Source organism: Danio rerio, chromosome 13 (assembly GCF_052040795.2).
Source record: "Danio rerio strain M-AB ecotype USA chromosome 13, GRCz13ab, whole genome shotgun sequence".
In the NCBI taxonomy this organism is placed as follows: domain Eukaryota; kingdom Metazoa; phylum Chordata; class Actinopteri; order Cypriniformes; family Danionidae; genus Danio; species Danio rerio.
This window is the reverse complement of record NC_141033.1, coordinates 47,472,640-47,494,927: the sequence shown is the minus strand read 5'-3', so window position 1 is coordinate 47,494,927 and position 22,288 is coordinate 47,472,640. Positions and strand designations below refer to the sequence as shown.

General features: G+C 36.8%; 2 protein-coding genes and 1 long non-coding RNA gene across 5 annotated transcripts; all 3 read left to right on the top strand.

The window, feature by feature from the left end:
* The first annotated feature begins 213 nt into the window (after window positions 1-213).
* si:dkeyp-2e4.6 lies at window positions 214-3,959 on the top strand. Of its 2 annotated transcripts, none has more exon segments than NM_001130654.1 (2): window positions 214-288; window positions 3,026-3,824. In NM_001130654.1, coding segments are annotated over 2 exon segments (816 nt in total). In that variant the 5' UTR covers window positions 214-241; the 3' UTR covers window positions 3,795-3,824.
* Window positions 3,960-7,078: 3,119 nt separating this feature from the next.
* On the top strand, window positions 7,079-21,581 carry si:dkeyp-2e4.8. The gene is made up of 3 exons (XM_087279932.1): window positions 7,079-7,159; window positions 8,817-12,858; window positions 18,284-21,581. Exons 2-3 carry the CDS (start codon window positions 12,070-12,072, stop codon window positions 18,923-18,925), a joined length of 1,431 nt encoding a protein of 476 aa, XP_087136058.1. The 5' UTR covers window positions 7,079-7,159; window positions 8,817-12,069; the 3' UTR covers window positions 18,926-21,581.
* On the top strand, window positions 14,375-17,256 carry LOC147834302 (uncharacterized). 2 transcript variants are annotated; one of them, XR_015506373.1, is made up of 2 exons: window positions 14,375-16,007; window positions 16,586-17,256. It is a non-coding gene; the product is annotated as an uncharacterized LOC147834302 (long non-coding RNA). The 2 variants fall into 2 exon arrangements; XR_015506374.1 differs by having other exon boundaries at window positions 15,910-16,128.
* Window positions 21,582-22,288: the final 707 nt, after the last annotated feature.

Genomic DNA, 22,288 nt, shown 5'->3' with positions numbered 1-22,288 from the left:
ACATCTTAAAATACAGCAAAACACAAAATACCTTATTTGAATATTTCCGTTTTCAGCAAATAAATGAAGTTATTTGAGTAAATTATAACAATTTTTCCATTTGAGCAACTTTCCATATGAAGTCAATCCCACTGGAAGCTTTTCAATTCAGAAATTATTTTGTCTCCACTTCTAAAGGAAATACGCAAGACACTTAAAGACCTGAGGAGGGCAGCAGAGCGCCTCTATGCGTCTAAAATAGATGTCAGAAGAAGAAGATGGTCGCCCTGAGGAGAAAGTTGTTGATTTGTATGTAAGTGCTTTATTTTTCGGTTTTAAAACAGTTTCAGCAGGTTTCTCATTGAGTCTACAAGCACAAATATACCTTGTTGTACAAGTGTCTTGTAAATACTAAACTGACATTTCTGAGCTTTGCAACGGGTGATTTTAAGAGAAGGTGCAGAAGACTTCAACAGGACGATAAACATTACGAAGTTCATGTTTTTAGATATGTTGGAATGTTTTGGATATATAATCAGTACCATTTAACACATAGTTGGGAATTTTAGTTGACATTAGCATAAGAACTATTAAACTAACGTATTAGAAGGACATATGATGTACATTTGCAGCATCATTTTAATGTTGCCATGAAACAAACGCTGCTTTCTTTACCATTTCAACCGCTAACATTGTACAATACTGAAGCCAAGTGTTCAAAACTGTTCAGTGTTCATTACCACCATGACTCTAGACTAAACAGTTTAAATATAAAGTTTTTTATTTAATCGGATATTCACACCTTCTCCTTAATAATGTCATTTCAGAAAAGTAATGTTTACAAATTCTAAATAGGGAAATCATATTAGCAGTAAATGACTATCAAAGTACAACATTGGCCACAGTCAATTAGATAACCCTGCTGAAAAATATCACCAGCCTTGGGTGGTTGGCTGGTTTTAGCTGGTCAACCAGGCTTGTTTTAGAGGGGTTTTGGCCACTTGTCCTGGCTGGTCAGGCTGGAAAGTGACCAGCTAAAACCAGCTTGACTATCCTGGTTTAAGCTGGACATAGCTGGTTTTGGCTGCACTCCCAGCCTGGCTAGGCTGGTCAAGCTGTTTTTAGCTGGTCATCTCTCAGCCTGACCAGCTAAAACCAGCCTGGAAGTGGTCAAAACCCCTCTAAAACCAGCCTGGTTGACCAGCTAAAACCAGCCAACCATCCAAGGCTGGTTTAAGCTGGATTTTTTTTAGCAGGGAATGTTAATGTTGTTTAGAAATCATACTTGCATGCTAATTCTGATCGAATATTCAAAGAATCTAAACAATACAGAGACTGCTAAATGAACGAATGTGCAAATATAAAACCAACTTTTCCTCTATGGGGGAAGGACCAGCCCTTTGCCCATTCGCTCTGATGCAATCGTAGTCATTTACTGCTAATATGATTTCCCTACTTAGAGTTTGTACACCTTACTTTTCTGAAATCATTAAGGAGAAAGTGTGAATATGTTTAGTTTAAACTTAACTGTCCGTTCTGCTTGACACAGAAAGGAAATTTTTCTACAACACTGGATTTAGGACAACAATTACAAACATACAACAACGACACAATAACACTTATCAACACAACAACATAAGTTAAAAGTTTAAAAACCAAATTAGCCCCATACACAATACTGCAAATCATACATGGTAACCACCTCATTCACTACAAACATTGATCCGGTTTAGAACAACAACTGCCATTGGGATAAATTACTTTTTATAGGCATTTCTTCGTGCTTTAGGAATTCTAAACCTGCGTCCTAATGGTAGCAATTCAAATGCTGGGTGAAGGAGGTGTGTATTATCTTTAAAAAGCACAACTGCTCTTTTTTCCATAAGAGTCAAATAAAATCTGCAATGAATGATGTTTGTGACCAGTTATCTTATTTGCCTGATTGATAATTTGCGCTAATTTCTTTTTCTGTTTAAGTGTTGTGTTACCAAACCATGAAACAATATTATATGTGAGAACACTCTCTATAAGTGATCTATATGCCAAGTTTAAAGTCTGTGTACTAACATTAAAACTTCTCAATTTGCGGAGGAGATAGAGGCGCTGACTTGCTTTCCGCCTCTACATTACTATTAAAATTCAATTTATTGTCAATAATTGTGCCTAAATACTTGAAATTTGAAACCTGCTCTACTATTTGTCCGTTTATGGTGACTGGTTTAAAGAGTCCAGTATCTACTCTTCTGGTTTGACTCCCCAGACATAACTCTTTTGTTTTCCCAATATTTAGGTGTAATGAACTTTTGCCAAACCAATCTATAATATTATCAATATATCTAAAATATAAAGAGCTATTCATTTATTATTCAATATCCGAATATAAAACCAACTTTACCTCTATACAGTTCAGCTCATCTACAAAACTCACTCAGACCAACACAACAGTTCATACACGACTCAAAATAAGTTTGTTTCAGCAATCCACAATGATGGATTATTTTGATGAGTGAGGTCCATGTGCAATTTTTTGTTTCCTATATAACAATGTGTGCATACTTGCATCTACAAACAAAATCTACCATTGGTGCTCTAAGCTCTATTTGTAGATAATAGATAGGTTGTAGATCACTGATGCCTAATAACTTGTTTATTTTCACACAAACTACATTTATTGTGTTACAACCTTTGATATTAAGTAAGTGTTCAGACTTCGACCTAGACTGGTTGGCTGGCTAAAACCTGGTTTTAGAAGGGTTTTGGCTGTCTTAGCTGGTCAGACTGGGAGCGCAGCCAAAACCAGCTATGTCCAGCTTAAATCAGGCTGGTTTTAGCTGGTCATTTTTCAGCCTGAGCAGCTAAGACCAGGCTGGAAACGGCCAAAACCCTTGCAAACCTGGCTGGTCTACCAGCCAACCAGCTTAGGCTGGTTTAAGCTGTTTTTTTTCCAGCAGGGTTTATTACTCATATTTAATAAATCAGTGTGTAATGAGAAACACAGCTGAAGAATAACTCTGAATGCTTTCTTCTCTCTAATCTGTTTCATTAGATGTTGGAGTCCAGCCTGCATCAATATGAAGCCTGTGATCAACAATGAAGAGTCTTATCAGGGAGATCCAGAGTCCAAATCCACTTATAATGATGTAGAAACTTTGGTTCTGAGTAAAACAGAAGGATCGGCTGCTCTCTTTTGCAGACGGCTGAAATATCGAGTAAAAACTGATGAAACATCAGATCAAAGTTCACCAGATACTGACACAGAAGATGAGCTTCCCATCTCCACATCTCCAACCCCTGGTAAAAAGTTTGTCTGTAAGCTGTGTGGTTTTGAGTTTACTTATAATTCAAATATGGTGCGTCACATGCGAATACACACAGAAGAGACGCCATACGTCTGTGAAATCTGTGGGAAAGGGTTCAAACGTCAAGATTGGCTTAAACTGCACATCAGCGTTCATACTGGTGTCAAACGCAAACGCAAGAAGAAATTCAGCTGTGATCAGTGTGAGAAGAAGTTTCATGGTTCCACAGCTCTCCGAAGCCATTTAAATAAACACAAAGGTGAGAGGCCGTTCCCCTGCGTTCAGTGTGACAAAAGCTTCTTCAGTCATTCTGATCTGTATCGACACATCAATGACTGTCATTCAGAAAAAAAGCACAGCTGCTCTTTGTGTGGAAATGGATTCACACGGCGCACTTCATTGCTGAAACACATGCGGATTCACACAGGAGAGAGACCTTACTCCTGTCCACACTGTGGGAAGACTTTCCCCTATAAATACAGCTTTGAAATGCATCTTAAACGACACTCAGCCTGAAGATGATGTAATGCACAGAAATCCACACCAAATGTGTTCCTGTTAATTTTGTCATCTCAATAACATCATTAATTTCTGGTCGTTCCTTCTGAGTCTTCTTATTTTATTACATGGTTTCTTTTTATCACAGTTGTTCAGTGAATCTGATCACATCCTTAACCTAAAGACTTGTTGTTTTTATTATTAATTAACTGAGCAATATGTTTATCATTCTGTACATGAGGATGTTATATTATAAATGTCTTTACTGCCACTTCACTGCAAACCTATGACTGATAATGTATCAGTTTCCGTATTACTAATATTTAATATCTGAGAACTGATAATAGTGAATAATAATTGATCACTAGATCAGCATATTAGAAAGATTTCTTAATAAGACTGCTGCAGTAATGATGCTGAAAACTCAGCTTTGCATCACTTGAATAAATGCATCTTAAAATACAGCAAAACACAAAATACATCATTTGAATAAATATTTAATTCATTCATTTTCTTTTCGGCTTAGTCCCTTTATTCATCAGGGGTCGCCACAGTGGAATGAACTGCCAAATTATCCAGTATATGTTTTACACAGCGGATGCCCTTCAATCTGCAACCCAGCATACTACGGCCAATTTAGTTTAACCAGCCTAGGCTGGTATAAGCTGGATTTTTCAGCAGGGAAACAGATGGAGAACCTATTACAAGTGAGTAAATAATGTTCTAATTTAACCTAATATTGGTCACACAGTTCAGAAAGTTTAATTAACTTGTTCACACGACACTTATGATTAAGTTGTGAGACACAGAAGAAACACGGGATATGTTTAATAATACTCATTCAGAGATTTGCTGATACACACTGTTAATAATTTGAACAATACTTAAGGACTCAAGTGCAAATCAAATATTGATCTAACATCGTCGGGTCTGTTTACAACCATCCTCTTCTTTTGATATTTGCGGTAAACTGGAATCATGAAGGCGCATTGCTGCCCTCCTCAGGGCTTTAAAGGCATACACGTTGTAAGGTCTCATTTTAAAAGGTCTTGCATCCTTCATCTTTTTACGAGGAGATTAAAATGAAATATAGGCATGATTAAGAAAGACTATTTTAAAAAAAAAAATCAACCGCATTAATAAAATGAGATTTTGGACAACTCTGGTCTTAGACTATGATTAGTGTCATCCCTTTTCATGTCATCGCTTTTTCTGTATGCAAATTTTCCTCAGGCCCATTGAAGAGGCCACTAAGACCTTTCACGTGAAACTGAGGGCCTACTCACACTATGCCATCCGTACCGTGCCCAGGCCCGTTTCCCGGATCGTTTGAGAAGTGTGAGTGCACTGAATCGCGCTCAAGCACGGTTCACTTGGCCGGCCCTGGCCCGGTTGGAAGAGGTGTGCCTGAGCGCGGTACACTTGGGCTTTGGCGCGGTACGCTTGTATGTGAGCGCGAAACGCGCCAAAGCCCAAAACCGAAAGCGAGACGTGATTTTTAAGGGACTGTTTGATATGGATTATTAATCATTCTTACTGTTCAGTGATCGCAAACTGCCGTAGTTTATTAAAGACGAGAACTCCTCACAGCACGCCAGCTGCGCGCCTTCAGCAGACCTCCTCATTCCTGCAGCACGAGAGCTTAATGATTGTTTATGAGCGCCAAAAGTGGCGGATCTGTTCGGTAAAATATCTGACTGCGTGTCCCCGCATCCCCAAGGACTGTTTGGATAAATATTTGACTGCATGTCACTGCATAACAAACGACTGAAAGGATATAACTAGAGAAATTTCCACTGTGCTGCTGAGTGAGAGCGTATGGCAAGCCGTTTTAACATTTAAACCTTGTTCTGACTATCCATAAATATATTTAGAGATATAATTATATATTTTGACAAGTCATAATTATAATTCGACTAGTCAGAATGACAATTAGAGATATCTGCAATTACAATTGTACTAGTACGAAATCAGATTGGAGATATCTGCAAATATATTATGACTAGTCATATTCCTCCATTGACTTCCATTGAAAAATATTTGCAGATATCTCTGAGTTTTGACTCGTCAAAAATCAAATTCAAGATATCTACAACTGTAATTCGACTATTAGTAAATTTCAAATATATTTGTAAATATCTCTAAATATGACGAATTAAAGACATCTCCAAATGTATGACTAGTAAAAACTCAGTTAGAGATATCTCTAATTACAATTGTGACTAGTCAAAACTTATTTAGAGATATCTGCAAATATTTTTCAATGGAAGTCAATAGAGGAATATGACTTGTCATAATATATTTGCAGATATCTCCAATCTGATTTCGTACTAGTACAATTGCAGTTGCAGATATCTCTAATTGTTATTCTGACTAGTCGAATTATAATTATGACTAGTCAAAATATAATTAGAGATATCTCTAAATATATTTATGGAGTCAGAGCAAAGATTTAAATGCTAAAAAGGCTTGCCATAGAGAGCGCTTCTGAACAGCGCAGCAGCGATGACGTAAGCGTGCCGAGGCCCGATATGGTGTGAGCGCGGGCCGTCGGGGGAGACGGGAGGGGGGACAAGCGTGCTTTGGCCCGGTTCGAGGCAACTGTACCTAGTGTGAGTACGGCCAAAGACTAAATTATTTAACATTTTATTTCTCTATTTCTGTTGTATGAAGGAGCATTTCTATGCTTCGTTAGCTACCAGTGGAAGGATGTTTATTGTACCATTCTGATAAGATGTCTGCTGGAGAGCAAGATATTCTTGAAGTAGACAAGTACTCTTTGTGTGTGTGTGTGTGTGTGTGTGTGTGTGTGTGTGTGTGTGTGTGTGTGTGTGTGTGTGTGTGTGTTTGTGTGTGTGTGTGTTTGCTGAATTTCAATTTAAATAATTCTGACCACAGAAATATCCTCCTGTTATTTCTGTCTTTTGTGTGGTTGATGCCTAAGTAATCATTGGAGATATTGTTGGAGTTGAGCACATATAAACATTATGTTTATAAATAAATAAATAAATAAATAAATAAATAAATAAATAAATGTTTTGTTATATACCCACACCCCCAGTGGCTCTTTAAAAATGCATTTGATAATTAAAAACAAAAAAAAATGGCAATTTGCTGAAAAGAAAAATCCTCTACCCCTGACATGTACGCTCAAGTCTTAAACCTAGCACTTACATTTATGCAAAACCGTATTCAGTGTCGTTCAGTGACAAACTGCTGTGGCTGTGAATGTGTAGTTCCTCTTAATGGCCGGAGGGCGCTGTTTCAGTGGTCACCATGATCTACTGTGAAGCGAAGAAGAAGAAGAAACATGCATGAGAAAGTTGTAAACGGACCAGATTGGATTTTTCTCTGGAAGAAAGATAAATGTCGCTTGTGTACAAGTAAGTGCTTTATTGTTACAGCACACATATACACCGTGTTTTAGTAATGTGTCCTCGCGCTGTGAGTTGACAAACGACGAACAAATACGACAAAAACATTGTCGTGTGTGGAGGTGTGAGGAAAAGTTTCACGCGATAACTGCAGTTTCTGTACTGATGAATGAATTGTGTTTTTGTTTATTCATTAAGTTACTTATTTGCTTACTTAAAACGAGAAGAAACTGACCCAGCATATAATCATTACAAAGCAATGTGATTGTATCTTTAACGTTAGTGTAAATACTGCAGTGGCCACTAACTGAATTAAACAGGGAGTTTTATTAGATATATGTTTATAGAAGTAAAATGTTTTTTTATTTGTATATAATTATGTAAACTTTAGTTTTCATCTACTATTATTATTTACATTTTTTATTTGCTTTGTTATTGTTTGTCTTTGTGTGCCGTGTAATTATGAAAAATAAAATATAAATTATTAATACATTTTATGATTCTTTATGTCTATTTCTAGTTATTGCTTTCACCATGTGTTTCTAAATCGTTGCGTTAAATTCCACACGTTGAGCATAATTAAGATGTGACATTAAAATTAAATTTTTATTTGTCATCATTAGACATGGCAAACCTTAAAAAACTGTTTTAGATTTTTTATCATATATTATTATTATTTTTATTTATGTATTTTACCTTGTATATTATTTATCACTGTTGATTACTTTTAATTGTAAGAATATTTTTATAATTATAGAAAAGTAGTATTTATAAAATGTGGTAAACTTGATCTGTTTTTTTTTTTTTTTTTGCCATGACATAGCCATAGAAGATGAAATGGCAATAAAATTAAAACTCTCTCTGTCTCATTAGGCATGGGACGATAACTGATTTTAAGGTTTTAAAAACCGCAAAAATGTTCTGTTATACCGTTCCTAAGGTATTTGTAAGCAATAGAAAAGGACCCTCCACATCACAAGTTACAACTCAATCTATGATTCAGGAAACAACTGAAAAACAAATCTCCTAAAAAAAACACATCCACCGTTAGGGCTGTGCGATTTGGAAAAACATCTAATTGCATTTTTTTTGTACAGCTATTGCGATTTCGATTTGATTTCCAATTTAATTTTGTTGTCAAGCTTCAGCTCATTAATCTGTATTGTAGCTTCTTACTACAGTGAGTGTTAGTTAAAAAGGAACTGAAAAGTTTTTAACTTATATTAGCAAACAACTCGGAAATTGTACTTTGCTGCTGCTTGCTACTAGATTGAGTGACACTGGCAATTAGGCATGGGCCGGTATAAGCTTCTGATGGTATGATAACCTTGGGCAAAAATATCAGTTTCGGGATGTCACAGTATTGTGATCACTGCTCTAAAATAAGTTATTTTAAAAAGTCTGGGTAAAAAAAACAACCCCATTGAACATGATAAATATATTTTTATTATTTAAAATATTTTGAAAGCAGTAAGATGTTGACCTAATTAATTCAAATAAGTCAATGACTTCTGCTGTCTTTAATAGTTTCAAAAACAGATTTCTTTTCCACTTGAAAAAAAACATCTTTGGATATCTTTCTTTTCTTTGGATATAAAGTAAAGCCGCTGCACTGTTCAGCACTACAGCATGTTGGATGTTGGTTTATAAGAGATTTGTTTTTCAGATATTTCTTGAATCACGCACTGACCAGTAGCTTGTAATGTGGATGCCCTTCCAGCCGCAACCCATCTCTGGGAAACATCCACACACACATTCACATACACACTCAAACACTATGGACAATTTAGCCTACCCAATTCATCTGTACCGCATGTCTTTGGACACCCGGAGGAAACCCACGAGAACGCGGGGAGAACATGCAAACTCCACACAGAAACGCTAACTGAGCCGAGGATCGACCCAGCGACCTTCTTGCTGGGAGGCGACAGCACTACCTACTGCCTCGCCCTACCTAATCATCATCTTCATTATTATTACTATTATTACTTTTTTTGTCTTGCATCTGAACCAAATGTGTGTCATTTTAATATTAATGTTGTTTATTATTTTATTATGTGATCTTTAATTGAAATACTCCCCTATAGAGAACACAAGGACAAAACATTTTTAATTTTCTTATTTGTGATTGTAATATACGCAATTTAGAGGCCAAATGTGTACCTTTTGAAAACACATCTGGCCCAGTGTCAGCTGTTTTAATTTCCTGTATAAACAATATTTATATATTCGTTCGTATTATGAAATTAGTCTCTTCATTGGTCCAATGAGTTCCATCTGTTGACTCTTTCCTGTTTTTAAGTTGTTAAAGCACTGATGCCTAATAACTTCTGTTTGTGTTCACTAATAGGGTACACTCAATTCCTTTTATTGTTGAACAGCTCATTTATCTGTTGAATTTTAAATGTGGTGCAAGTATCTCAAGAGCTTTCTTTATTATTAATTAATGTAGAATAGAATTTTGTTGCTATATTAAGCAATGCTTTACACTAGACTAGCCAGTGTTTTTTCTAAAACAACCAACAATTTTAGCTATTTAGCTTTTAAAAATGAAACATTTTTAGTAGACGTGAGCAATTCCCGCGTTATGGATGTGACATTTTAAGTAAAAATTCAAAGCACGAGTTCAGAGGGAAAGTATATGAAGTGTTCAGACAAAAGCCGCTAAACGCCACTTCCGCCGAAAATGAGATAATGACATTGAGTGAATGCTTTAGGCATGTAGTACACCATCAACCAATAGATTTGCTTCAAATTATCTAAACTGCAGAGTCAACCCATTCAGAAATAGCAGTTTGTTGGCAAAAGCCTCTAAACACCACTTTACAGCAAGCCGATATATCCCGAGAACCAATCAGAAGGCGCAAATCGAGTCATATGTCTTCATTGTAGTAGCACGGTGATATGCCAGCTTTTATGAGGAGACTGCTTTATTCAGCTTTCGATTTTAAAAGACTGAGTTTGATGAATTGGATGAGCCTGTCTGACTGTCAGTGAATGTCAAATGAAAACGTCCCTTACCTCAAAACTTATGCATTATTATAAGAAAAAGGAAACACAATGTACAGTCGAAAATGTAACATGCATGAGTACGATTTACTATACATTAAACAGCAACTCCGTTTCACAAAAGACAAAGTTAAGATGCCGTTCTTTTATCCATGTGGATGCTGAGGATAAACGAGCTGAAAAGGAAACCAAGAGTATGAGTATGACCTTGAGTATGTTGAAAATGAATGAATGACTTCTTGAAAATTGTCTGAGAGGCATCCCCTTTCTGCCCAGTAGGCCTTGTTTTATTTGCTAATGTAAGCTATTTTTTTAAAGGACTAATATAATGTATAAAACTATACATTATTTATAATACTTCGTAATACCTTTAGATCTGATAAGCTTTTTATATTAATGGACAAAGCACAGATAATTGATGTTTCACAACGTTTTACACTACATTATTTGAATCTACCAAGCTTAGCTTACAATGTTTACATTGTTCTACTTGCATTAAATCTAAATCACAAATATTAGAAATAAAAACAGATTGTTAAGATTTAATTATGTCAGCTTTAGTGTTATTGATTAATGCACTTACTTGATTCCATTCATTTTCCTTCTGCTTTTTCCCTGGTTTACCACAGCGAAGTGAACCCTAACTTACTTGACAGATTTATGTGTTTTTAATTTTAGGTGGTTTGTGTAATGTGTTTTATTTATTTATTTATTTTTTTTAAGATTTATTTTTGGCCTTTTTGCTTTTATTATTAGATAGGACAGTATTGAGACAGGAAGCGAAGTGGGAGAGAGAGAGAGAGAGAGAGAGAGAGAGAGAGAGAAGGTAGGGAAATGTTGATTCGAACTTGCGACGCCCTGACGTGCTATTGCACCGTATGTCGGTGCGCTAACCACTAGGCTATTGAGCCGTAATGTGTTTTATTTTTGGTAAAATAATTTCTAATTGCATCTTTAGTGATTTTCAGCTAATTACACTGTCGAGTCTCAATAGGTTGATTTAGAAGTTTTTAGAACCAGAAGGCTGGTTTTGGCGCAAAATAAAATTTACCTTGTTAAAAAACAAAGAATTTTCTAAAGTGACATTTTTGAAAAAAAAAGTATTTTATTTACCAGCTAATAACCTTTTCATTATCTATAAAATGAAACGTTTGAACCTAATCAGAGGAGCCTGATAGAAAATGCTCATTTACAAGAAAAGAGGTCTGATGGATTTAGGGGGTTTTGCATCTGATTCTGAACTCTTCATATGTTAACATTATATCGAAACATCTGTTTATATTTGACAAAACTACTAATCATCACAGAATTATGTGATCTGAAAAATATCAATCTGTAAACAGTTTTGCATTTAAAATGAGGAAAATAAACATGCATTATGGATGTGACAAAAAAGTCTGCAGTTTACAGTATACAAAATACTTTGTAGAAATTCAGTTAATTAAACTGCACAACCCAAAAGAAACAATGCTAATCAAAATGATAAGAGACGGCTCATTGATTTTAAGTCATTGATTTTATTTTGTTTAACATTTTTGCATTCATCTTGGTTATGGATGTGACATTTCTCCGTTTTGGAAGTCACAGATGTGAAATTGTCACTTTGTGTGATTTTGATAAATCAAATATAGTAGTTTGAAAACACTGATAGAGATATTTTTGAGTATTTCAAAAGTACTGTAAAATACTTGCACAAAAAACCTGGAAAGGGTTTCATTATTTTGGTTTAAATTTAATTTTTTTTCATGGCAAGGTTGACATTCGCATGGAATTGCTAATACTTGTTGTGTAGGAGAATTCACAATTAAACAAAGAGCTATATCAAAAACTTTCTGTATTATTAATAAATGCAAAATTTGGGTTTAATGAGCTGAAGAATGTTTACCTCTCATTTCAGTCTGTTTCACTAGATGTTGGCTTGGAGTCCGGACTGCATCAATATGAAGCCTGTGATCAAAAACGAAGAGTCCTTTCAGGAGTCTGAATCCACTAATAATGATGTGGAAACTTTGGTTCTGAGTAAAATTGAAGGATCAGCTGCACTCTTTTGCCAGCGACTGAAATATGAAGTTAAAACTATTCAAGAATCAGATCAAAGTTCTTCAGACACTGAACCGGAAGCATCCGTCTCCAAATCTGGCAAACGGAAAAAACGAAGCAGAAAAACTCCTGGTAAAAAGTACGTGTGTAAACTGTGTGGCATTGAGTATCGCCACAGCTCAAACCTAGGGACGCACATGCGAATACACACAGGAGAAGCGCCGTACGTCTGTGAACTCTGTGGAAGAGCCTTCAGGCGGAAAGACTGGCTTAAACTGCACAGTAGCATCCACATGGGCGTCAAACGCAAGCTTGTAAAGAAATTTAGCTGTGATCAGTGCGGGAAGAAGTTTGTTGGTTCCACCGCTCTCCAGAGTCACTTATATCAACACAAAGGCGAGAGGCCGTTCGCCTGCGTTCTGTGTGACAAAACCTTCTTCAGTCAAACCAATCTGAAACGCCACCAGGTCGATGCTCATTCAGACGGCAAACCGTTCAGCTGCCCTGTGTGCGAGAGTGGATTCTCACGCCTTTATTCGCTGGAGAAACACATGCGGCTTCACACAGGAGAGAGACCTTACTCCTGTCCTGAATGTGGAAAGACTTTCCCTTTAAAATACACCTTGAAAATGCATCTTAAAACGCACTCGGCCAAAGGTTGAGCGTTCATTAGAGTTGTGCCGAAAAATCTAAACGGTTTCAAAATGCATCTATATTCTCTCTTGAAACAATTGTAAACTTTTTTTAGCAACAGATGGCGCTCTATGCTAGTTTTTAACAGCAGATGGCACTCTAAGCTAGTTTATAAACAGCAGATGGCGCTCTAGGCTAGTTTTAACAGCAGATGATGCTCTAGGCTAGTTTTTTAACAGCAGATGGCGCTCTAAGCTAGTTTATAAACAGCAGGTGGCGCTTTAGGCTAGTTTTAACAGCAGATGATGCTCTAGGCTAGTTTTAACAGCAGATGGTGCTCTAGGCTAGTTTTAACAGCAGATGATGCTCTAGGCTACTTTTTAAACTGCAGATGGTGCTCTATGCTAGTATTTCAACTGCATATGTTGTTCTAGGCTAGTTTTAAAACAGCAGATGATGCTCTAGGCTAGTTTTTAACAGCAGATGGCACTCTAAGCTAGTTTATAAACAGCAGATGGAGCTCTAGGCTAGTTTTAACAGCAGATGGTGCTCTATGCTAGTTTTTAACAGCAGATGGCACTCTAAGCTAGTTTATAAACAGCAGGTAGCGCTTTAGGCTAGTTTTAACCGCAGATAATGCTCTAGGCTTGTTTTAACAGCAGATGGTGCTCTAGGCTAGTTTTAACAGCAGGTGATGCTCTAGGCTACTTTTTAAACTGCAGATGGTGCTCTAGGCTAGTATTTCAACTGCATATGTTGTTCTAGGCTAGTTTTAAAACAGCAGATGGCGCTCTAGGCTAGTGTTGAAACAGCAGATGGTGCACTAGGCTTGTTTTAAAACAGCAGATGGCGCTCTAAGCTAGTTTATTAACAGCAGATGGCACTCTAGGCTTGTTGTAACAGCAGATGGCGCTCTAGGCTAGTTTTTAAACAGCAGATGGTGCTCTAGGCTAGTTTTTAAGCAGCAGATGGCACTCTAGGCTAGTTTTTAACAGCAGATGGAGCTCCAGGCTAGTTTTTAACCGTGTACACTACTCTAGGCTAGTGCTTTACGGCGGATGGCACTCTAGGCTAATTTCTAAACAGTAAATAATGCTCTGGGCTAGTTTTTCAAGAGCAGATGGCACTCTAGGGTAGTTTTAAACAGCAGATGGCATTCTAGGCTTGTTTTAAACAGCAGATGGCGCTCTAGGCTAGTTTTAAACAGCAGATGGCGCTCTAGGCTAGTTTTTAACAGCAGATGGAGCTCTAGGCTAGTTTTTAACAGTGTACACTACTCTAGGCTAGTGCTTTACGTCGAATGGCACTCTAGGCTAATTTCTAAACAGTAAATAATGCTCTGGGCTAGTTTTTCAAAAGCAGATGGCACTCTAGGGTAGTTTTAAACAGCAGATGGCATTCTAGGCTCGTTTTAAACAGCAGATGGCGCTCTAGGCTAGTTTTAAACAGCAGATGGCATTCTAGGCTAGTTTTAAACAGCAGATGGCGCTCTAGGCTAGTTTTAAACAGCGGATGGCGCTCTAGGCTAGTTTTTAACAGCAGATGGTGTTCTAGGCTAGTTTTTAAACAGCAGATGATGCCCTAGGCTTGTTTTTAAACAGCAGATGGCACTCTAGGCTAGTTTCTTTAACAGCAGATGGCACTCTATGCTAGTTTTAACAGCAGATGATACTCTAGGCTAGTTTTAAAACAGCAGATGGAACTCTAGGCTAAGTGTCTTTACAGTAGATGGAGATCTAGGGTAGTTTTTAACAGTGGATGGTGCTCTAGTCTAGTGCTGTGTCCCAATTTGCATACTATCTATCCTAAATAGTGTTCAAAAGTAGAATTAGTATGTCCCAAACCATAGTATGTTGAAGAGTATGCCAAAATTTCCCGGATGTAAAAATTGGAAATGTAGAAGCGTCCATACTTTAACTGCTAATATTGCCCACAACACATTGCACATTGGATGTGAATTTGATTAGAACTACAAACTAGGGTAAAAAGTGTAAACAAACCACAAACTTGGTGACACACGAGACCAATCGTCAAGTAGAGAGGCTTCGGTAAAGTTCTTTGAATGACTGTTAATCAATATCTATCCAACTGGAACATATTTAAACCTTGTTTCCTGTGTTGTATTTCATGTTGAACTTATATAAAGATGTGTTTGGACACTAACTTCTGAATGCATAGTTACCCAAAGAACTGGGGAGATTTTCTGCATGAAAGACTTGTGAATGGCAGATTATCCTGCCGCTGCTTCTCCAATAAGGTAGGTCATTAAATATGAAAGAAGTGTGGATGATGTGTCAAGATGATTGACAAGGGACATAACTAAGCAACGTAATGATCTGTTAACAGGGAAGTAGCATGTCCCAAAGTTTGCATACTCTTCTGTTACACACTCAAAAGTATATACTTTACCTTTACAAAAAAGTACACAATTTTTTAGGGCGTAATTGGGACACAGCACATGTTTTTAAAGAGCAAATGGCACTCTAAGCTAGTTTTTTTAACAGCAGATGCGCTCTAGGTTGGTTTTAAATAGCAGATGGAACTTTAAAAAATGTAAATGTCCTAAATGTAAACTCAAATGCTGATCAGGAGGAGCACTTGTTAGTTTGGCGAGTCAGATAAGATGGCTTTTACTGTCACAAGTTTAATGTAAACACAGCTCACTGTGAACACTCTTGTCATTCCCTTTCTGAAATTTGGTGATGATCACTTTTGGTTCAAGTGGTGTTTGTTAGGAATTGGATGCAAGAAGAGTATGGCTGTTTGTAAAGCATACAGCACCATCTGCTGGAAAAAAGCTATCCTAGAGTGCCATATGCTGTATAGAAATTTAGCCCAGAGCAACATCTGCTGTCAAAAACTAGCCTAACGGGCCATCTCCTGTTAAAAACTAGCCTAGAGAACCATCTGCTGTCAAGAAAACTAGCCTAGAGCGACGTCTGCTATTAAAACTAACCTAGAGCACCATCTCCTGTTAAAAACTAGCCTAGAGCACCATTTGCTGTAAGGAAAACTAGCCTAGAGCTACATCTGCTGTTAAAAACTAGCCTAGATTGATGTCTGCTGTTAAAAACTAGCCTAGAGCACAATCTCCTGTTAGAAACTAGCCTAGAGCACCATTTGCTGTAAGGAAAACTAGCCTAGAGCTACATCTGCTGTTACAAACTAGCCTAGAGTGCAATCTCCTGTTAAAAACTATCCTAGAGCGCCAGCTGCTGTCAAAAAAGCTAGCCAAGAGCGACGTCTGCTGTTAAAAACTAGCCTAGATTGATGTCTGCTGTTAAAACTAACCTAGAGCTCCATCTCCTGTTAAAAACTAGCCTAGTGCACCATTTGCTGTAAGGAAAACTAGCCTAGAGCTACATCTGCTGTTACAAACTAGCCTAGAGTGCAATCTCCTGTTAAAAACTATCCTAGAGCGCCAGCTGCTGTCAAAAAAGCTAGCCAAGAGCGACGTCTGCTGTTAAAAACTAGCCTAGAGCACCCTCTCCTGTTAAAAGCTAGCCTAGAGCGACGTCTGCTGTTAAAAACTAGCCTAGAGCACCCTCTCCTGTTAAAAACTAGCCTAGAGCAACATCTGCTGTTAAAAGCTAGCCTAGAGCACCATTTCCTGTTAAAAACAAGTCTAGAGTGCCATTTGCTGTAAATGAAAATAACTCAGAGCGACATCTGCTGTCAAAAACTAGCCTACAGCGCCATCTGATGTGTTGAAAATTAGCCCTGAGTGTCGTCTGCTGTTAAAAACTAGCCTAGAGCTCCTTCTACTGTTAAATACTAAGTTCAGAATCCATTCATTATATAGATGCATTTTGAAAACTGCAGACTTGTTTTCTTGATTGTTTCCATTGCTCCAAGATTTGTCAGTGTTACTGGAAAGTTTATTGCTTTTGAGCCGCACCCTTTTTATTAATCTTTGTTCTTTATATATATATTTTTAGTAATGATTGTGAGTGCACATGGTTTCCTTTTATCACAGTTTTTTTCCCAGTTGTTTTGAGTGTGATTACGTTCTATTACAACCTGTACTAACACTTTTATATGCAAAATTATATTTTATACAAAGTTATACTTTGTTTAAGAGATCTTTTTCCCACTATTTTTTACTTGCAAGTCAGTTTACTGAAATGCTATATTCAGCATTGTTTTGGTCACAGTGGCATCACATGCCATCATGTCAATGAAGTCATTTATTATGCAAAATATGTATTTGATAAATAAGACGTAGGCTAGTGGTATATTTTGATTTGTGATATTATCAGGCTAGTTTTGTTGCGAAAATCTGGCAACCCTTCAGGAAAGACCACAGCCTCTCCCATGTATGTCATGTCAATAAAATTAATTGAATTTAAGAGAAACTAATCATATTTACTGTTTACTTTGTCATATATATAGCAATTTGTTCAATAAAATATGTATTTGACGGATGGGTAGTGGAATATTTTTGATTTGTGATATTATCAGGCTAGTTTTGTTGCGAAAATCTGGCATCCCTTCAGGAAAGACGTGACCACAGCCTCTCCCATGTATGTCATGTCAATAAAATTAATTGAATTTAAGAGAAACTACTCATATTTTACTATTTACTTTGTTATATATATATATAATATATATATATATATATATATATATATATATATATATATATATATATATATATATATATGTGTGTGTATATATATATATATATATATATATATATGTATATATATATATATATATATATATATATATATATATATGTATATATATATATATATATATATATATATATATGTATATATATATATATATATATGTGTGTATATATATATATATATATATATATATATATATATATATATATATATTGCAATTTGTTCAATAAAATATGTGGTTGACGGATGGGTAACGTTAGTGAAATATTTTGATTTGTGATATTATCAGGCTAGTTTTGTTGCGAAAATCTGGCAACCCTTCAGGAAAGACCAGACCATAGCTTCAAGAATCGGGGGTGGTGACTTTTACCAGTTAGTTGCCTCTGTTGGAATAAACCGGACTGTTTTGCTTCTCAAGTTCGTCATTTCAAGGTTGCCGTTTCTCTTGGTGTCCTCCTGACTGCATTGATATTGTTTTTTGTGAAAATCTAGCAACCCTGCAGAGACCGCACCATAGCCTTTTATGCTACTACTATTTACTGTATGTCATATACGTATGTTATTTTTAATGTAAACTTTATAAATGCTTTGGCGACACGTTTGTCATACCAATAAGGATTTATTTATACAAAATATAGGAGTAGTGGAATATTTTGATTTGTGCTATGATAAGGGTAGTTTTGTTTTGGAGTTTTCGAAAATCTGGCAACCCTGCAGGAAAGACCAGACCATAGCTTCAAGTGTCCGGGGCGGTGACTTTTACCAGTTAGTTGGACTCTGTTGGAATAAACCGGATTGTTTTGCTTCTCCAATTTAGTTCGTCATTTTAAGGTTGCCGTTTGGTGTCCTAACTGAATCGACATTAATCATGAAGCATGCTGTTAAAAAGCAAGAGCCTACTGCGGAACGGGAAGGTCCGTCGAAGACTCCTGTTAAAAAGTTAACCTGTAAACTGTGTGGCAAAGAGTTCAGCCGAAAAACACATATGGCGAGTCACATGCGCATACACACCGGAGAGACGCCGTTCGTCTGTGAGCTCTGTGGGACCGGGTTTCGCTGTAAAGCATGGCTTAAAGTTCACAGGTTCATCCACACGGGCGAGAAACGAAAAGACGCGAAGAACTACCCCTGTGATCAGTGTGGGAAGAAGTTCCACTGTTCAACCTCTCTGCAGAGTCATTTATACAAACACAGAGGAGAAAGGCCGTTCGCCTGCTCTCACTGCGACAAAACCTTCTTCAGTCAAACCAATCTGAACAGACACCACAAGGACTGCCATTCTGGGAAGCAGATCAGCTGCCCTGTGTGTGGAAATGGGTTTTCACGGCGCACGACGATGGAGAAGCACATGCGGATTCACACAGGAGAGAGACCTTACTCCTGTCCACACTGTGGAAAGACTTTCCCCTATAAATACAGCTTTGACATGCATGTTAAACGACACTCAGCCAAAAGCTAATATAATAAGCGATAATGCATGTCACGAGTTTCTTATTGACCACGTTGAAATGCATTTGTTTACATTGTCATTTAGCAGAAGCTATTTACAGTTGAGGAGGCATTCCGCGATAAAACAAAAGGCAATACTCATGAGAAGTGCTATTTATACACAAGAAACTGTATTGAGGTAAAGTTGGTTTTGTATTCGCACTTTTTGACCAGTGACCATTTCTGTATAATGTTTACCAAATATGTATGGGAGAGCAGGGCACATAATAACACTTTTTGGTTTTCGTCAAATAATAAGCAAAGTGTAGAGGTTAGACAAACCATTAGTTTTTTTTTACCAACAAAACACAAGCCTCTTCTACAAATGAGCACAGAAAGTTGTGACAGACAGAGAGTTAGTTGTAATACATGCTTTAAACTGCAGATTACACACAGTTAATTTAAATTTAGTTTAACATTAAACAGTCGCTTTATTTCCTCAGTACTTAGCTCAAGTTATTTTTTATTCTACATAGCACAGTATGTTTTTCTTATTCATTCATTTTCTTGTTGGCTTAGTCCCTTAATTAATCCGGGGTCGCCACAGCGGAATGAACCGCCAACTTGTCCAGCACATTTTTACGCAGCGGATGTCCTTCCAGCGCAACCCATCCCTGGGAAACATCCACAAACATGCACACTTAGGCCCCGTTTACACTAGTGCGTTTTAGTTTTAAAACGGCGTTTTAGATCAAAAACGATCCGCGTCCACACTAGCGTTTCACCCAGCGTTTCTGAACATTTCTCCGTCCACACTACGCCACCAAAAACGTATATCACGTGACCATTCACGCACTCTGGGCATGCGCATTCTAGTATAAACAGAAAGCATGCGTCACGCTCGGCATTTGATTATTGTTAGTCAACAAACGCCGGACAATTTAGCCTACCCAATTCACCTGTACCAAATGTCTTTGGACTGTAGGGGAAACCGGAGCACCCGGAGGAAACCCACGACACGCGAATGCAGGGAGAACATGCAAACTTCACACAGAAACGCCAACTGAGCCGAAGATCGACCCAGCAACCTTCTTGCTGTGAGGCAACAGCAGTAGCTAATTCGCCCCCATGTTTATTCATTTATTTGATAAACACACTTGGATTTATATTGATTATCATCCATTATTATACAATGCATTTATTTGTAGTATTAGCAATAAAAAAGAAATCTATTTAAAAACAGTTTTTATTTAAAAAGTTCTTAACATTACACTCAAAAAAAAAAAGTGGCTTAAATGTAGCACCCTGTTACAACTAACCCCGCTGTCGTGTTTTTTTTTTTTTCTCAAAACACGGCTAGCAGTCTGTTTTTTTTATTATTATTTTTTTTGCATATTTCAAAATGGTTTCATCTTTTAGTCTAGAAGACGGTAATCACAACAATATAGGATTTCATATTCATACTTTCACAGATTTTTTCTTTTAAATAAAAAAATATTGACTATAATAAATTATTTTATGCTGCAAAAATGGTTTCTCCTGTGTTTCTCATCTACATTTTACCAAAATTTTTCAATAATTCTCAGGAAGACATCTGCTGACACTGTGGTGAAAACCTCTGAAGCATGCCACGGTTAACCCTTAGCAAATACCTTATGTGTTATATTTAACCCTGCGTTACTTTTAGCCCCGCTCTCCCCTAAGTATGACTTCAAAACAACATTAGTGCTACATTATTGACTGAAAAATGTTGTACTTTAGTCGTTGCCTGCTAATATGATTTCCCTACTTAGATTTTGCAGAGAATACTTTTCTGAAGTTATATTGTTAATGAGAAAGTCAGAATATAAATGCCAATGTAAAACCAACTTTACCTCAATAGGAAGTGTCGGTGTTCAGAATTGAGTGCTAGAGTTAGGAGGAGGGGGTGTTTTTTGAGTACTGTTTCTACGTGTGGTTTGTCAAGCACACTTTATATATGACTCTTTCTTACAAGAGTGCAAACCTACAAAAAATGGTGCAAGTGTTGATTAAAATGTCTGAGAGATGAGAAACTGGATTTCTACAGATGGTTTGTCAACCCCACTGACTATTTATATTTTAGATATATAGTGATTGTAAGAAAGTGTTGGGTGCAAAACCTGGTGCAAGTGTCAGTTAAAGTATTGGAGAGTATGTTTTTACAGGTGGTTTGTCAAGCCCACTCACCTGTGTGACACTCAGAACTGCATGGTTTGAGGTTGTCGTTTGATTGCAGTAGAGATTAGTTTGATTTAGTTGTCTTTTAATTATATTAGTGAATCAGCAGTGCATGTGGGAATAGGAAATTTACTAATTCAAACATTCAAAATATCTGTGTTATGATGATAAATACGTACCGTTATGGTCTACGTGACCTCAAAGTACCACAAAGTTATTTGTTATTTATGCTTTCCGGAAATGTTAAGAATTTTGTGATTGTCTTTTTCATGTTCACCACTGCACCTAACATTTTTACGTTTATCATGCGCTAGAACATATGTCCAGCAGCTTGATTAAAAATCTGACTGTTTAATGTTGATTGACACTTTACAATAAGACTGCATTTGTTGAATTTATGCAATTAAACTCACTGTTAAATGGTTTATTATTTTATTAATTATTAATTGTGTGCAATGATTCATAATAAATTAGCATATTTAAAAACATTTACAATCAAGTTTGCATTTGTGTATATTTAAGATGAATACAAACTAGTGAAAGCGTATTGTGAAGTTTTGGTTGATCGTTCTTTTACAATTTAATTTAATTTGCTTAATCTAAACATTGATATACAATAAGGTAATGCACATAAATGTAGTGAACTTTTTGTTATTACCTGTACCTTTTTTCTTTTTGTTGTGTGCAGTTTGGGACAATATTGTGACGATATGTTATAAAAAATACAATTATAGCAACAAGAAATTGAGATTCTGTCAAATGCCTTCTCTGTTTGTTGTGTTTACCAGAGTGAGCTGTGTCTGTCGACATATTTAGACAGAATTAAACAAATTAAAAACAACTAAATTGATCCAAATGATTTGTTCAGAGTGAGTCTCAAGTAAATGATTCATTGTACAACTGATCTTGATACAAGGCAGGATGGATTTATGCTTTCATGTTGTTGACGCCAAATTCTGACCCTACTATCTGAATGTCACAGCAGAAATCGAGACTCATCAGACCAGGCAACGTTTTCCAATCCTCTATTGTCCAATTTTGGTGAGCCTGTATGAATAGTAGCCTCAGTTTCCTGTTCTTATCTGGCAGAAGTGGCACCCGGCGTGATCTTCTGCTGCTGTAGCTCATCCGGCTCAAGGTTGGATGTGTTGTGCGTTCAGAAACGCTCTTCTGCAGACATGTGCATCGTGCAGAT

Coding starts and splice junctions, on each gene's coding strand:
- si:dkeyp-2e4.8 (XM_087279932.1), top strand. CDS start 12,070: ATGTTGGCTTGGAGTCCGGACTGCATCAATATGAAGCCTGTGATCAAA. Junction 12,859..18,283: donor AAACGCACTCGGCCAAAGGT/TGAGCGTTCATT, acceptor TCTCCAATTTAG/TTCGTCATTTTAAGGTTGCC.